Source organism: Scyliorhinus canicula, chromosome 21 (assembly GCF_902713615.1).
Source record: "Scyliorhinus canicula chromosome 21, sScyCan1.1, whole genome shotgun sequence".
NCBI lineage: Eukaryota > Metazoa > Chordata > Chondrichthyes > Carcharhiniformes > Scyliorhinidae > Scyliorhinus > Scyliorhinus canicula.
In genome coordinates this window covers 14,283,203-14,301,113 of record NC_052166.1, presented here as the reverse complement: position 1 = coordinate 14,301,113, position 17,911 = coordinate 14,283,203, and the positions used below count along the sequence as shown (strand labels likewise).

The 17,911-nt window shown below is 49.4% G+C and overlaps 1 protein-coding gene across 4 annotated transcripts in view; it reads right to left on the bottom strand.

Moving 5' to 3' along the window:
• fbxw5 (F-box and WD repeat domain containing 5) overlaps positions 1-17,911 on the bottom strand; it is an 88,978-nt gene that overhangs the window by 53,533 nt on the left and 17,534 nt on the right. For all 4 annotated transcript variants that reach the window (XM_038781830.1, XM_038781833.1, XM_038781829.1 and 1 more), the window contains exon 2: positions 11,982-12,198. In XM_038781830.1, coding sequence (XP_038637758.1) covers positions 11,982-12,174 — 193 coding nt within the window. In that variant the 5' untranslated portion in view covers positions 12,175-12,198. The remainder of the gene's footprint in view (positions 1-11,981; positions 12,199-17,911) is intronic.

Here is a 17,911-nt window from a genome sequence, read left to right as displayed (position 1 = left end):
TATAAATATAGAGTACCCAATTCATTTTTACCAATTAAGGGGTAATTTAGCGTGTTCAATCCACCTACCCTGCACATCTTTGAGTTGTGGGGGTGAAACCCACGCAAACACGGGGAGAATGTACAAACTCCACATGGACAGTGACCCAGGGCCGGGATCGAACCTGGGACCTCAGCGCCGTGAGGCAGCAATGCTAACCACTGTGCCACCATGCTGCCCGTTTTCTAAGTGGAATTTGAATTGCATTGGGTTGCTTAATTGGGATTAGTGACAGGTGTAGATAGTAAGTTACCAAGTCTTTCCTTGTGTTTTAGAACCGTTTAACTGATCATTGTAAAGCTATTTTCTTTGATGTTGATGTGGTTAATTATGTGTTTAATTTAAAGTTTGTTTTAACATAAACAAATCTATTGGCCAGAGTCATCATTCTGGGGTGAAGTATCCTTTCCTCCAGTTTTACAAATTGAAAAAGTGTTTGGGATTCTCGTCTGGTATCCGAACATGAGCAGGAGTCTGGTCCGTTACCCTAACAAAAGCTGGAGTCTGGTCCGGTATCGTTACAAAAGCAGGAGTCTGGTCCGTTGCCGTAACAATAGCTGGAGTCTGGTCCGGTATCGTAACAAAAGCAGGAGTCTGGTCCGGTATCGTAACAAAAGCAGGAGTCTGGTCCGTTGCCGTAACAATAGCTGGAGTCTGGTCCGTTACCCTAACAAAATCTGGAGTCTGGTCCGGTATCGTTACAAAAGCAGGAGTCTGGTCCGGTATCGTAACAAAAGCAGGAGTCTGGTCCGTTGCCGTAACAATAGCTGGAGTCTGGTCCGTTACCCTAACAAAATCTGGAGTCTGGTCCGGTATCGTTACAAAAGCAGGAGTCTGGTCCGGTATCGTAACAAAAGCAGGAGTCTGGTCCATTATCCTAACAAAAGCAGGAGTCTGGTCCGTTATCGTAACAAAAGCAGGAGTCTGGTCCGGTATCGTAACAAAAGCAGGAGTCTGGTCCGGTATCGTAACAAAAGCAGGAGTCTGGTCCGGTATCGTAACAAAAGCTGGAGTCTGGTCCGGTATCGTAACAAAAGCAGGAGTCTGGTCCGGTATCGTAACAAAAGCTGGAGTCTGGTCCGGTATCGTAACAAAAGCTGGAGTCTGGTCCGTTATCGTAACAAAAGCAGGAGTCTGGTCCGTTATCGTAACAAAAGCAGGAGTCTGGTCCGGTATCGTAACAAAAGCAGGAGTCTGGTCTGGTATCGTAACAAAAGCAGGAGTCTGGTCCGGTATCGTAACAAAAGCAGGAGTCTGGTCCGGTATCGTAACAAAAGCAGGAGTCTGGTCCATTATCCTAACAAAAGCAGGAGTCTGGTCCGTTACCGTAACAAAAGCAGGAGTCTGGCCCGGTATCGTAACAAAAGCTGGAGTCTGGTCCGGTATCGTAACAAAAACAGGAGTCTGGTCCGGTATCGTAACAAAAGCAGGAGTCTGGTCCGGTATCGTAACAAAAGCAGGAGTCTGGTCCGGTATCGTAACAAAAGCAGGAGTCTGGTCCGGTATCGTAACAAAAGCAGGAGTCTGGTCCGGTATCGTAACAAAAGCTGGAGTCTGGTCCGGTATCGTAACAAAAGCAGGAGTCTGGTCCATTACCGTAACAAAAGCAGGAGTCTGGTCCGGTATCGTAACAAAAGCAGGAGTCTGGTCCGTTATCGTAACAAAAGCTGGAGTCTGGTCCGGTATCGTAACAAAAGCAGGAGTCTGGTCCGTTATCGTAACAAAAGCAGGAGTCTGGTCCGTTATCGTAACAAAAGCAGGAGTCTGGTCCGGTATCGTAACAAAAGCAGGAGTCTGGTCCGGTATCGTAACAAAAGCAGGAGTCTGGTCCGGTATCGTAACAAAAGCAGGAGTCTGGTCCGGTATCGTAACAAAAGCAGGAGTCTGGTCCGGTATCGTAACAAAAGCAGGAGTCTGGTCCGGTATCGTAACAAAAGCTGGAGTCTGGTCCATTATCGTAACAAAAGCAGGAGTCTGGTCCATTATCCTAACAAAAGCAGGAGTCTGGTCCGTTATCGTAACAAAAGCAGGAGTCTGGTCCGGTATCGTAACAAAAGCAGGAGTCTGGTCCGGTATCGTAACAAAAGCAGGAGTCTGGTCCGGTATCGTAACAAAAGCTGGAGTCTGGTCCGGTATCGTAACAAAAGCAGGAGTCTGGTCCGGTATCGTAACAAAAGCTGGTGTCTGGTCCGTTATCGTAACAAAAGCAGGAGTCTGGTCCGTTATCGTAACAAAAGCAGGAGTCTGGTCCGGTATCGTAACAAAAGCAGGAGTCTGGTCCGGTATCGTAACAAAAGCAGGAGTCTGGTCCGGTATCGTAACAAAAGCAGGAGTCTGGTCCGGTATCGTAACAAAAGCAGGAGTCTGGTCCATTATCCTAACAAAAGCAGGAGTCTGGTCCGTTACCGTAACAAAAGCTGGGTCTGGTCCGGTATCGTAACAAAAGCAGGAGTCTGGCCCGGTATCGTAACAAAAGCTGGGTCTGGTCCGGTATCGTAACAAAAGCTGGAGTCTGGCCCGGTATCGTAACAAAAGCTGGAGTCTGGTCTGGTATCGTAACAAAAACAGGAGTCTGGTCCGGTATCGTAACAAAAGCAGGAGTCTGGTCCTTTTCCGTAACAAAAGCAGGAGTCTGGTCCGTTATCGTAACAAAAGCAGGAAGCTGGTCCGGTATCGTAACAAAAGCTGGAGTCTGGTCCGTTATCGTAACAAAAGCAGGAAGCTGGTCCGTTACCGTAACAAAAGCTGGGTCTGGTCTGTTATCGTAACAAAAGCAGGAGTCTGGTCCTTTTCCGTAACAAAAGCTGGAGTCTGGTCCGTTATCGTAACAAAAGCTGGAGTCTGGTCCGTTATCGTAACAAAAGCTGGAGTCTGGTCCGGTATCGTAACAAAAGCTGGAGTCTGGTCCAGTATCGTAACAAAAGCAGGAGTCTGTTCCGGTATCGTATCAAAAGCAGGAGTCTGGTCCAGTATCGTAACAAAAGCAGGAGTCTGGTCCGGTATCGTAACAAAAGCAGGAGTCTGGTCCGTTATCGTAACAAAAGCAGGAGTCTGGTCCATTACCCTAACAAAAGCTAGGTCTGGTCCATTATCGTAACAAAAGCAGGAGTCTGGTCCGTTATCGTAACAAAAGCAGGAGTCTGGTCCGTTATCGTAACAAAAGCAGGAGTCTGGTCCGGTATCGTAGCAAAAGCAGGAGTCTGGTCCGGTATCGTAACAAAAGCAGGAGTCTGGTCCGGTATCGTAACAAAAGCAGGAGTCTGGTCCATTACCGTAACAAAAGCAGGAGTCTGGTCCGGTATCGTAACAAAAGCAGGAGTCTGGTCCGTTATCGTAACAAAAGCTGGAGTCTGGTCCGGTATCGTAACAAAAGCAGGAGTCTGGTCCGTTATCGTAACAAAAGCAGGAGTCTGGTCCGTTATCGTAACAAAAGCAGGAGTCTGGTCCGGTATGGTAACAAAAGCAGGAGTCTGGTCCGGTATCGTAACAAAAGCAGGAGTCTGGTCCGGTATCGTAACAAAAGCAGGAGTCTGGTCCGGTATCGTAACAAAAGCAGGAGTCTGGTCCGGTATCGTAACAAAAGCAGGAGTCTGGTCCGGTATCGTAACAAAAGCTGGAGTCTGGTCCATTATCGTAACAAAAGCAGGAGTCTGGTCCATTATCGTAACAAAAGCAGGAGTCTGGTCCGTTATCGTAACAAAAGCAGGAGTCTGGTCCGGTATCGTAACAAAAGCAGGAGTCTGGTCCGGTATCGTAACAAAAGCAGGAGTCTGGTCCGGTATCGTAACAAAAGCTGGAGTCTGGTCCGGTATCGTAACAAAAGCAGGAGTCTGGTCCGGTATCGTAACAAAAGCTGGTGTCTGGTCCGTTATCGTAACAAAAGCAGGAGTCTGGTCCGTTATCGTAACAAAAGCAGGAGTCTGGTCCGGTATCGTAACAAAAGCAGGAGTCTGGTCTGGTATCGTAACAAAAGCAGGAGTCTGGTCCGGTATCGTAACAAAAGCAGGAGTCTGGTCCGGTATCGTAACAAAAGCAGGAGTCTGGTCCATTATCCTAACAAAAGCAGGAGTCTGGTCCGTTACCGTAACAAAAGCTGGGTCTGGTCCGGTATCGTAACAAAAGCAGGAGTCTGGCCCGGTATCGTAACAAAAGCTGGGTCTGGTCCGGTATCGTAACAAAAGCTGGAGTCTGGCCCGGTATCGTAACAAAAGCTGGAGTCTGGTCTGGTATCGTAACAAAAACAGGAGTCTGGTCCGGTATCGTAACAAAAGCAGGAGTCTGGTCCTTTTCCGTAGCATGGTGGTTAGCATCAATGCTTCACAGCTCCAGGGTCCCAGGTTCGATTCCCGGCTGGGTCACTGTCTGTGTGGAGTCTGCACGTCCTCCCCGTGTGTGCGTGGGTTTCCTCCGGGTGTTCCGGTTTCCTCCCACAGCCAAAGATGTGCGGGTTAGGTGGATTGGCCATGCTAAATTGCCCGTAGTGTAAGGTTAATGGGGGGATTGTTGGGTTACGGGTATATGGGTTACGTGGGTTTAAGTAGGGTGATCATTGCTCGGCACAACATCGAGGGCCGAAGGGCCTGTTCTGTGCTGTACTGTTCTATCTTCTATCTAAAAGCAGGAGTCTGGTCCGTTATCGTAACAAAAGCAGGAAGCTGGTCCGGTATCGTAACAAAAGCTGGAGTCTGGTCCGTTATCGTAACAAAAGCAGGAAGCTGGTCCGTTACCGTAACAAAAGCTGGGTCTGGTCTGTTATCGTAACAAAAGCAGGAGTCTGGTCCTTTTCCGTAACAAAAGCTGGAGTCTGGTCCGTTATCGTAACAAAAGCTGGAGTCTGGTCCGTTATCGTAACAAAAGCTGGAGTCTGGTCCGGTATCGTAACAAAAGCTGGAGTCTGGTCCAGTATCGTAACAAAAGCAGGAGTCTGTTCCGGTATCGTATCAAAAGCAGGAGTCTGGTCCAGTATCGTAACAAAAGCAGGAGTCTGGTCCGGTATCGTAACAAAAGCAGGAGTCTGGTCCGTTATCGTAACAAAAGCAGGAGTCTGGTCCATTACCCTAACAAAAGCTAGGTCTGGTCCATTATCGTAACAAAAGCAGGAGTCTGGTCCGTTATCGTAACAAAAGCAGGAGTCTGGTCCGTTATCGTAACAAAAGCAGGAGTCTGGTCCGGTATCGTAGCAAAAGCAGGAGTCTGGTCCGGTATCGTAACAAAAGCAGGAGTCTGGTCCGGTATCGTAACAAAAGCAGGGGTCTGGTCCGGTATCGTAACAAAAGTAGGAGTCTGGTCCGGTATCGTAACAAAAGCAGGAGTCTGGTCCGGTATCGTAACAAAAGCTGGAGTCTGGTCCGGTATCGTAACAAAAGCTGGAGCCTGGTCCGGTATCGTAACAAAAGCAGGAGTCTGGTCCATTACCGTAACAAAAGCAGGAGTCTGGTCCGGTATCGTAACAAAAGCTGGAGCCTGGTCCGGTATCGTAACAAAAGCAGGAGTCTGGTCCATTACCGTAACAAAAGCAGGAGTCTGGTCCGGTATCGTAACAAAAGCAGGAGTCTGGTCCGTTATCGTAACAAAAGCTGGAGTCTGGTCCGGTATCGTAACAAAAGCAGGAGTCTGGTCCGTTATCGTAACAAAAGCAGGAGTCTGGTCCGTTATCGTAACAAAAGCAGGAGTCTGGTCCGGTATGGTAACAAAAGCAGGAGTCTGGTCCGGTATCGTAACAAAAGCAGGAGTCTGGTCCGGTATCGTAACAAAAGCAGGAGTCTGGTCCGGTATCGTAACAAAAGCAGGAGTCTGGTCCGGTATCGTAACAAAAGCAGGAGTCTGGTCCGGTATCGTAACAAAAGCTGGAGTCTGGTCCATTATCGTAACAAAAGCAGGAGTCTGGTCCATTATCCTAACAAAAGCAGGAGTCTGGTCCGTTATCGTAACAAAAGCAGGAGTCTGGTCCGGTATCGTAACAAAAGCAGGAGTCTGGTCCGGTATCGTAACAAAAGCAGGAGTCTGGTCCGGTATCGTAACAAAAGCTGGAGTCTGGTCCGGTATCGTAACAAAAGCAGGAGTCTGGTCCGGTATCGTAACAAAAGCTGGAGTCTGGTCCGTTATCGTAACAAAAGCTGGAGTCTGGTCCGGTATCGTAACAAAAACAGGAGTCTGGTCCGGTATCGTAACAAAAGCAGGAGTCTGGTCCGGTATCGTAACAAAAGCAGGAGTCTGGTCCGGTATCGTAACAAAAGCAGGAGTCTGGTCCGGTATCGTAACAAAAGCAGGAGTCTGGTCCGGTATCGTAACAAAAGCTGGAGCCTGGTCCGGTATCGTAACAAAAGCAGGAGTCTGGTCCATTACCGTAACAAAAGCAGGAGTCTGGTCCGGTATCGTAACAAAAGCAGGAGTCTGGTCCGTTATCGTAACAAAAGCTGGAGTCTGGTCCGGTATCGTAACAAAAGCAGGAGTCTGGTCCGTTATCGTAACAAAAGCAGGAGTCTGGTCCGTTATCGTAACAAAAGCAGGAGTCTGGTCCGGTATGGTAACAAAAGCAGGAGTCTGGTCCGGTATCGTAACAAAAGCAGGAGTCTGGTCCGGTATCGTAACAAAAGCAGGAGTCTGGTCCGGTATCGTAACAAAAGCAGGAGTCTGGTCCGGTATCGTAACAAAAGCAGGAGTCTGGTCCGGTATCGTAACAAAAGCTGGAGTCTGGTCCATTATCGTAACAAAAGCAGGAGTCTGGTCCATTATCCTAACAAAAGCAGGAGTCTGGTCCGTTATCGTAACAAAAGCAGGAGTCTGGTCCGGTATCGTAACAAAAGCAGGAGTCTGGTCCGGTATCGTAACAAAAGCAGGAGTCTGGTCCGGTATCGTAACAAAAGCAGGAGTCTGGTCCGGTATCGTAACAAAAGCTGGAGTCTGGTCCGGTATCGTAACAAAAGCAGGAGTCTGGTCCGGTATCGTAACAAAAGCTGGAGTCTGGTCCGTTATCGTAACAAAAGCAGGAGTCTGGTCCGTTATCGTAACAAAAGCAGGAGTCTGGTCCGGTATCGTAACAAAAGCAGGAGTCTGGTCTGGTATCGTAACAAAAGCAGGAGTCTGGTCCGGTATCGTAACAAAAGCAGGAGTCTGGTCCGGTATCGTAACAAAAGCAGGAGTCTGGTCCATTATCCTAACAAAAGCAGGAGTCTGGTCCGTTACCGTAACAAAAGCTGGGTCTGGTCCGGTATCGTAACAAAAGCAGGAGTCTGGCCCGGTATCGTAACAAAAGCTGGGTCTGGTCCGGTATCGTAACAAAAGCTGGAGTCTGGCCCGGTATCGTAACAAAAGCTGGAGTCTGGTCCGGTATCGTAACAAAAACAGGAGTCTGGTCCGGTATCGTAACAAAAGCAGGAGTCTGGTCCTTTTCCGTAACAAAAGCAGGAGTCTGGTCCGTTATCGTAACAAAAGCAGGAAGCTGGTCCGGTATCGTAACAAAAGCTGGAGTCTGGTCCGTTATCGTAACAAAAGCAGGAAGCTGGTCCGTTACCGTAACAAAAGCTGGGTCTGGTCTGTTATCGTAACAAAAGCAGGAGTCTGGTCCTTTTCCGTAACAAAAGCTGGAGTCTGGTCCGTTATCGTAACAAAAGCTGGAGTCTGGTCCGTTATCGTAACAAAAGCTGGAGTCTGGTCCGGTATCGTAACAAAAGCTGGAGTCTGGTCCAGTATCGTAACAAAAGCAGGAGTCTGTTCCGGTATCGTATCAAAAGCAGGAGTCTGGTCCAGTATCGTAACAAAAGCAGGAGTCTGGTCCGTTATCGTAACAAAAGCTGGAGCCTGGTCCGGTATCGTAACAAAAGCAGGAGTCTGGTCCATTACCGTAACAAAAGCAGGAGTCTGGTCCGGTATCGTAACAAAAGCAGGAGTCTGGTCCGTTATCGTAACAAAAGCTGGAGTCTGGTCCGGTATCGTAACAAAAGCAGGAGTCTGGTCCGTTATCGTAACAAAAGCAGGAGTCTGGTCCGTTATCGTAACAAAAGCAGGAGTCTGGTCCGGTATGGTAACAAAAGCAGGAGTCTGGTCCGGTATCGTAACAAAAGCAGGAGTCTGGTCCGGTATCGTAACAAAAGCAGGAGTCTGGTCCGGTATCGTAACAAAAGCAGGAGTCTGGTCCGGTATCGTAACAAAAGCAGGAGTCTGGTCCGGTATCGTAACAAAAGCTGGAGTCTGGTCCATTATCGTAACAAAAGCAGGAGTCTGGTCCATTATCCTAACAAAAGCAGGAGTCTGGTCCGTTATCGTAACAAAAGCAGGAGTCTGGTCCGGTATCGTAACAAAAGCAGGAGTCTGGTCCGGTATCGTAACAAAAGCAGGAGTCTGGTCCGGTATCGTAACAAAAGCAGGAGTCTGGTCCGGTATCGTAACAAAAGCTGGAGTCTGGTCCGGTATCGTAACAAAAGCAGGAGTCTGGTCCGGTATCGTAACAAAAGCTGGAGTCTGGTCCGTTATCGTAACAAAAGCAGGAGTCTGGTCCGTTATCGTAACAAAAGCAGGAGTCTGGTCCGGTATCGTAACAAAAGCAGGAGTCTGGTCTGGTATCGTAACAAAAGCAGGAGTCTGGTCCGGTATCGTAACAAAAGCAGGAGTCTGGTCCGGTATCGTAACAAAAGCAGGAGTCTGGTCCATTATCCTAACAAAAGCAGGAGTCTGGTCCGTTACCGTAACAAAAGCTGGGTCTGGTCCGGTATCGTAACAAAAGCAGGAGTCTGGCCCGGTATCGTAACAAAAGCTGGGTCTGGTCCGGTATCGTAACAAAAGCTGGAGTCTGGCCCGGTATCGTAACAAAAGCTGGAGTCTGGTCCGGTATCGTAACAAAAACAGGAGTCTGGTCCGGTATCGTAACAAAAGCAGGAGTCTGGTCCTTTTCCGTAACAAAAGCAGGAGTCTGGTCCGTTATCGTAACAAAAGCAGGAAGCTGGTCCGGTATCGTAACAAAAGCTGGAGTCTGGTCCGTTATCGTAACAAAAGCAGGAAGCTGGTCCGTTACCGTAACAAAAGCTGGGTCTGGTCTGTTATCGTAACAAAAGGAGGAGTCTGGTCCTTTTCCGTAACAAAAGCTGGAGTCTGGTCCGTTATCGTAACAAAAGCTGGAGTCTGGTCCGTTATCGTAACAAAAGCTGGAGTCTGGTCCGGTATCGTAACAAAAGCTGGAGTCTGGTCCAGTATCGTAACAAAAGCAGGAGTCTGTTCCGGTATCGTATCAAAAGCAGGAGTCTGGTCTAGTATCGTAACAAAAGCAGGAGTCTGGTCCGTTATCGTAACAAAAGCAGGAGTCTGGTCCGTTATCGTAACAAAAGCAGGAGTCTGGTCCATTACCCTAACAAAAGCTAGGTCTGGTCCATTATCGTAACAAAAGCAGGAGTCTGGTCCGTTATCGTAACAAAAGCAGGAGTCTGGTCCGTTATCGTAACAAAAGCAGGAGTCTGGTCCATTACCCTAACAAAAGCTGGGTCTGGTCCATTATCGTAACAAAAGCAGGAGTCTGGTCCGTTATCGTAACAAAAGCAGGAGTCTGGATCTTAAAAAAAGCTGGGGTTTGGTCCGATATCCTAACAAACGTTGGAGTCTGTTCCGATATCCTAACAAATGTCGGGGTCTGTCCTGATATCCTAACAAATGTCGGGGTCTGATCCGATATCCTAACAACTGTCGGGGTCTGTTCTGATATCCTAACAAACATTGGGGTCTGTTCCGATATCCTAACAACTGTCGGGGTCTGTTCTGATATCCTAACAAATGTCGGGGTCTGATCCGATATCCTAACAAACGTTGCGGTCTGGTCCGGCCCTGGATTATATGTCGATATCTCTGTTCTCCGGGACGATGCAATTATCGATAGTCATAGTCTTTATCTCATTGCCGCGCCACTGATCTTTCCAATGGCTAATGGCATAGTTAAAATTGCAGAATTATTTATTTCAGGAGGTTAGTGAGGTGACAGGATATTGCAGAGAACCTGGAGGCCCACTTACAAAAGGAATGAAAGAGAAAACTCGAAAGTGATCCAAGGTTTCAGGTTTATAAAGGGACATTACACAAGTTATCTATTTGTTTTTAACCCTCATGGGATGTGGTGTCACTGAAAAGGTCAGTGCTTGCCCATGTCTAATTGCCCTTGAACTGAGTGGCTTGCTCAGCCATTTCAGAGAAAGTCAACCACATTGACGTAGGTCTGGAGTTGCATGTGGCCAGACCGGGTAAGGATGGCAGATTTCCTTCCCCAAAGAGTAGCTCTAAAGCTGGTACAGTATATTAGTAAACCAGATGGGTTTTTAACATCAATGGTAGTTGAGATGGTCACCAATACGGAGGCTAGTTTTATATTCCAGGCTTATTATTATTGAATTTAAATTCCACCAGCTGCCTTGGTGGGATTTGAACCCATGTCCCCAGTAGCCTAAGCTGCTGGATTACTGCAGTCCGGTTTGGAAGGTGCTGTTAAAGGAGCTCTGAAGTGTCTCCGCAGTGCATCTTATGGATGGTACACCCTGACTGGTTTCCCGTTGAATTTTACAAGACGTCTGCGAGCCAGTTAGCGGGCCTTTAATAGCGGGCATGGCTAACGATTCCTTGTCACGAGGGTCCTTGTCCCCTATGCTCTCCCAGGCTTCTATATTCCTCATTTTGAAGAAAGACAAAAATCCCACCGAGTGTGGTTCCGATAGTCCCATTTCTCTCCTGAACATCGACGCCAAATTGATAGCTAAGGTTGAGCTGCGTTTGGAGCCACATGTCCCAGAGGTGTTAGCAGACAACCAGACAGGCTTCATTAAAGGTCGACAATTATCAGCTAATGTGCAGCGATTGTTGAATGTTGTCCTCGCCCCCTCTCCGGTTTCTGAACCAGAAGTGATTGTGTCTTTGGAAGCGGAGAAGGCAGGGTAGTGGGAATACCTCTTTGAGGCCTTGGGAAGGTTTGGGTTTGGGCAGAAGTTTATTTTGTGAGTCCGGCTGCCCTACAGAGCCCCTATGGTCAGTATACGCACCAGCGCTTTGAGCTCGGGATATTTCTCATTAAGTTGGGGTATTGGGCAGGGGTGTCATTTGTTAGCACTCCTGTTTGCGCTGGCAATTGGGCCGTTAGCAATAGCACTGAGATCCTCGGATAAATGCAAGGGGATAGATTTGAGATTAAAACATTCTAAAAGCTTCCAATCATGTGAGCTCCTCATGCAATCCATGTTACCGGGGCCCTCCGCCGAGCTGTTGGACAATCTGATATTTTCCAAAAGTTAACATGTAGCACAGGAAAGCAAATGGTTTGTTCGCCTTTATTGTAAGGACATCGGAGTATCAGAGTCAGGAAGTCTTGCTGCAATTATACAGCAGATCACCCCCGGGGTATTGTGCACAGTTTTGGTCTCCTTACCCAAGGAAGAATATTCTTGCCTTATAGGGAACATTGAATTGAAGTCAAAGATCAGTATTGATCATAGATCATAGAATTTGCAGTGCAGAAGGAGGCCATTCGGCCCATCGAGTCTGCCCCGGCTCTTGGAAAGAGCACCCTACCCAAGGTTAACACCTTCACCCTATCCCCATAACCCAGTAACCCCACCCAACACTTAGGGCAATTTTGGACACTAAGGACAATTTATCATGGCCAATCCACCTAACCTGCACATCTTTGGACTGTGGGAGGAAACCGGGGCACCCGGAGGAAACCCATGCACACACGGGGAGGATGTGCAGACTCCGCACAGACAGTGACCCAAGCCGGAATCGAACCTGGGACCCTGGAGCTGTGAAGCGATTGTGCTATCCACAATGCTACCGTGCTGCCTCATATTGGATGATGGAGCAGGCTCAGGGCAGCATGGGGCCTATTCCTGATCCGATTAAAAGTTCTTAGCAGCTAATGAAATGCCTTTGAATGCATCCAATGTTGAGCAGAGCCAGAAATCAATGCAGAGACAAACCTGGATGGCGAGGAACTGATCGATTCACATTGTAGTAACGATAAAAGAGATCCTTCCAGAGAAATTCATCGCGAGACACTCCGTACCATTGCCTGCAGGTGGTGCCGGAAGCGAGGACATCCTGGTGATCCAATTTCAGGAAGACGTCGAGTAGGATGGTGTCAGGCAGTTGGGGGAGGCCCCCTCCCTCCATCCTATCATTCTGAGCTCATGGGCACTGAATGAAAAAAACAAATCACCACAAAAAGAATGAGGCAGAGTATTGCTTCAGAGAGGAGCTACATGACACTGAGTGACTGACAAACCTTAGTTCTCACTCAGGTTCCACTACAACAAGAGAGTTTCAATAAGATTGTTCAGATATTTGACAATATTTGTAATATTTTACTGATTGCACAAAGCTGAAATGACAAAAATGAAGTGATTCAATCTACATATAAATGGAATAGTGTAGGTCAGATAGGCTTCAGATGGTTTCACGGGTCGGCGCAACATCGAGGGCCGAAGGGCCCGTACTGCGCTGTAATGTTCTATGTTCTATGTACATTTAATCCAGACGGAAAGTCACTGTACAGAGTACAGAATCAGCAGTAACACAATTACTGGGAGAAAGGTGTGGTTACCATGCCTGGGTCTAGAAAAAAACAACTGGAAAATATTCACACAATCGACAAAAAACAGGCAATGCTCGCAATCATTAACCGCCAGTAACATGAATCTTCTCTGCAGTCAATATACAGACATAGAGCAGTATGGTCAGTATGAAAGCTCAGTACACATCAGAGAGTACAGGTCATTTTATAGCCAAGAGACACAGCATTAAAGAGAACTCCTGTCTGAAAGTTGGGGGATGAGTACAGGGAGAAAGACCTCAAGACTTTACAATGGGCAGAGGTATAGTGTTTTCTCCATGGAGGGCGCCTGAATATTTGCTACTGGAAGCCAGGATGAAAGCTAAAACAGAGGCATGTCAGTGACACGCAGAACCAGGAGGCTACTGGGAAATACAGCATAACCATTCGGAATTGTTCAAAACTTGAAAGGGTCCTCCAAGTGCAAACATATATTTAGGAAAAATCTATGTTCAAATGAAAAAAGCTGAATTAATATGCCTGTGTGATAGGTGAAGAAGCAAGTGACGTGCAATGCATGCAGAACAAAAGTCAGTGCAAGGTATCCCATGTATCCTCACAACAGGACAAGATCATTGGCAGCATTTCACTCCGAGACACAGGGGATAGAAATGTAACAATATACTAGTTTTTATACTAAGAAACATGTCCCCAGCAGTACTGTACCGCAGTGTTATACAGTGACAGACCCGTCACCACCAGTACTGTACCCCAGTGTTATACAGTGACAGACCCGTCACCACCAGTACTGTACCGCAGTGTTATACAGTGACAGACCCATCCCCACCAGTACTGTACGCCAGTGTTATACAGAGACAGACCTGTCCCCACCAGTACTGTACCCCAGTGTTATACAGTAACAGACCCGTCCCCACCAGTACTGTACCGCAGTGTTATACAGTAACAGACCCGTCCCCACCAGTACTGTACCCCAGTGTTATACAGTGACAGAGCTGTCCACACAGGTACTGTACCGCAGTGTTATACAGTGACAGACCCGTCACCACCAGTACTGTACCCCAGTGTTATATAGAGACAGACCTGTCCCCACCAGTACTGTACCCCAGTGTTATACAGCAACAGACCCGTCCCCACCAGTACTGTACCCCAGTGTTATCCAGAGACAGACCGGTCCCCACCAGTACTGTACCCCAGTGTTATACAGAGACAGACCTGTCCACACCAGTACTATAACCCAGTGTTATACAGTAACAGACCCGTCCCCACCAGTACTGTACCCCAGTGTTATCCAGAGACAGACCGGTCCCCACCAGTACTGTACCCCAGTGTTATACAGAGACAGACCGGTCCCCACCAGTACTGTACCCCAGTGTTATACAGTGACAGAGCTGTCCACACCAGTACTGTACCGCAGTGTTATACAGTGACAGACCCGTCACCGCCAGTACTGTACCCCAGTGTTATACAGAGATAGACCTGTCCCCACCAGTACTGTACCCCAGTGGTATACAGTAACAGACCCGTCCCCACCAGTACTGTACCGCAGTGTTATCCAGAGACAGACCGGTCCCCACCAGTACTGTACCCCAGTGTTATACAGAGACAGACCCGTCCCCACCAGTACTGTACCCCAGTGTTATACAGTGACAGACCCGTCCCCAGCAGTACTGTACCCGTGTTATACAGTGACAGACCTGTCCCCACCAGTACTGTACCCCAGTGTTATACAGTAACAGACCCGTCCCCACCAGTACTGTACCCCAGTGTTATACAGAGACAGACCGGTCCCCACCAGTACTGTACCCCAGTGTAAAACAGTAACAGACCCGTCCCCACCAGTACTGTACCCCAGTGTTATACAGTGACAGACCCATCCCCAACAGTACTGTACCCCAGTGTAATACAGTGACAAACCTGTCCCCACCAGTACTGTACACCAGTGTTATACAGTGACAGACCCGTCCCCACCAGTACTGTACCCCAGTGTTATACAGAGACAGACCCAGCCCCACCAGTACTGTACCTCAGTGTTATACAGTGACAGACCGGTCCCCACCACTACTGTACCCCAGTGTTATACAGTGACAGACCGGTCCCCACCAGTACTGTACCCCAATGTTATACAGAGACAGACCCAGCCCCACCAGTTCTGTTCCCCAGTGTTATACAGTAACAGACTCGTCCCCACCAGTACTATACCCCAGTGTTATACAGTGACAGACCCAGCCCCACCAGTACTGTACCCGAGTGTTATACAGTGACAGACCCGTCCCCATCAGTACTGTACCCGTGTTATACAGTGACAGACCTGTCCCCACCAGTACTGTACCCCAGTGTTATACAGTAACAGACCCGTCCCGACCAGTACTGTACCCCAGTGTTATACAGAGATAGACCGGTCCCCACCAGTACTGTACCCCAGTGTTATACAGTGACAGACCCATCCCCAACAGTACTGTACCCCAGTGTTATACAGTAACAAACCTGTCCCCACCAGTACTGTACCCCAGTGTTATACAGAGACAGACCCAGCCCCACCAGTACTGTACCCCAGTGTTACACAGTGACAGACCCGTCCCCACCAGTACTGTACCCCAGTGTTATACAGAGACAGACCCAGCCCCACCAGTACTGTACCTCAGTGTTATACAGTGACAGACCGGTCCCCACCAGTACTGTACCCCAGTGTTATACAGTGACAGACCCAGCCCCACCAGTTCTGTTCCCCAGTGTTATACAGTAACAGACTCGTCCCCACCAGTACTATACCCCAGTGTTATACAGCGACAGACCCATCCCCACCAGTACGGTACCCCAGTGTTACACAGTGACAGACCCAGCCCCACCAGTACTGTACCCCAATGTTATACAGTGACAGACCCATCCCCACCAGTTCTGTACCCCAGTGTTATGTAGACCCACCCCCACCAGTGCTGTACCTCAGTGTTATACAGTGACAGACCCACCCCCACCAGTGCTGTACCTCAGTGTTAAAGTGACAGACCGTCCTCACCAGTACTGGATCCCAGTGTTATACAGTGACAGACCCATCCCCACCAGTTCTGTACCCCAGTGTTATGTAGCCCTGCCCCCACCAGTCCTGTACCTCAGTGTTATATAGTGACAGACCCACCCCCACCAGTACTGTACCCCAGTGTTATACAGCAACAGACCCGTCCCCACCAGTACTGTACCCCAGTGTTATCCAGAGACAGACCGGTCCCCACCAGTACTGTACCCCAGGGGGACTTCCGGTTGCGGCTATGACCAGCTAAGTCGCACATTTGGCAGCTCCTGCGACAAAGGTGTTTAAGGGCCGATTGGAGGGCCCCGACGGTACTGTAAAGACGAATCCCGGTGGGGGAAGGCTCCCTGAGGAGAGTGAGACCAACGTTATGGTCGGTACTCGGAGAGGGGCGACAAAAAAAGCGGCAGCAGCTCCCCAAAAAAAGCGGGGGAAGAGGACCAAAATGGCGGCCGGTGGTGCACTAGAAGATTGGAGAAAATGGGCGGAGGAGCAGCAGGCCGCTCTCCTCCGGTGTTTTACGGAGCTGAAAGTGGAACTCTTAGAGTCCATGAACGCGACGACCACAAGGCTGATGGGGGCCCAGGCGACCCAAGAGGCGTCGATAAGAGAGCTGCAGCAGGAGATGGCGGTGAGGGAGGAGGAAGCCACGGTCCTCGTGGGAAAGGTGGAGGTGCACGAGGCACTCCACCTGAAATGGCAGAGCCGCTTTGAGGAGCTGGACACGCGAATGAGGCGGAAGAACTTGAGGATCCTGGGCCTAGCAGAAGGCCTGGAGGGGCCTGATCTCCCGAAATATGTAGCGGAGATGTTGAGCTCCCTGATGGGAGAGGGGGCCGGTCCATCGCCCCTGGAGCTGGAAGAAGCATATCGGGTCATGGCTAGGCGGCCTAGGGCAAACGAGCCCCCGAGGGCGGTGCTGGTGCGGTTCCAGCGTCTCTGCGATCGGGAGAAAGTGCTGAGGTGGGCCAAGAGGGAGAAAAGCAGCAAATGGGAGAATTCGACGGTGCGGATATATCAGGACTGGAGTGCGGAGGTGGCAAAGCGGCGGGCCCGGTTTAACCGAACGAAGGCGGTGCTGCACGCAAAAAGGATCAAGTTTGGAATGCTGCAGCCAGCGCGCTTGTGGGTCACCTACAAGGACCAGCACCATTACTTTGAGACCCCAGAGGAGGCATGGACTTTTGTTCGGGAGGAAAAGCTGGACCTGAACTAGAACTTGGGAACGCCGGCGGTCGAGGCCGCCCGAGTACCCTTGACTGATCAAGTGGCCCATGTCTTTCTTAGGCCAGGTCGGAACTTGGTTAAAGTTGATGGATCGTTTGGTTTCTTTGAAACTTGTGTTATGGGGGGTTTCTTTGTTCCTTTTTGTGTGTCTCTTCCCGTTGCCAACTTCCCTTAATTATTGTTGTTGTAGGGGGGGCTTTTTTACTGTTTTTTGATCTGTTCTTTAAGGGTTATGGTTACTGTTGGTTAAGTACGTTATTATTGGGTAGTTATTTAGTTATTTAGTTATGCAGGCATAGTTATGTATTTATGTATTTATTTGCGATTTGTTATTTATATTGTTATATTGTTAAGTTGGGGAGGCGGGACGGGGGGGGAGCAAGTGGGTTATGCGTGTTTTCTTTTTCTCTTTTTTCTTCCTCTCGTTTTAAGGGGGCTTTGTTATCGGTGTGGATGGGGACGGGGGTGGAATTGAAGATGGCGGGGTAGGGTGTGGCCGGGCGAAAGCGCGGGCTCTCCCCTGTTTCCCGCGCGCGGGACGGAGGAAGGGGGAGGAGAGAAGAGTGGGGTGTGGCCAGCAATGGCGGCTTTTCCCGCGCTGAAGCGGAGTCAGAGAGGGATGGCAAGGGGGGGGGGAGGCCCCTCCCCCCCCACATCGGGAGGAGTCGGAGTGTGGCAGGGGCAGCCGGGTCAGCGAAAACCAGCTGACTCTCGGGAGTACGATGGTGGATACACTGCGGCTAGGAGGGGTCCTAGCCAGGGGGGGGGGGGGGGGAAGGGGGGTTAGGGGGGGATACCGGGTTGCTGCTGGAAAGGCTGAGGACGGGAAGGGAAGAACGGGAGGAGAGAGGGGGGGGGGGGGGCCATCGCCATGGGGAACGGGTCAGAAGGGGAGGGTCGACCCGGGGCGAACAGGGGACAGAACATGGCTAATAGACAGGGGAAAGGGACGGGTCGCTCTGCGACCCGGTTGATTACTTGGAATGTGAGGGGGCTGAACGGACCGGTCAAGAGATCAAGGGTTTTTTCACACCTAAAGGGACTGCAGGCGGATGTGGCAATGTTGCAGGAGACTCACTTGAGAG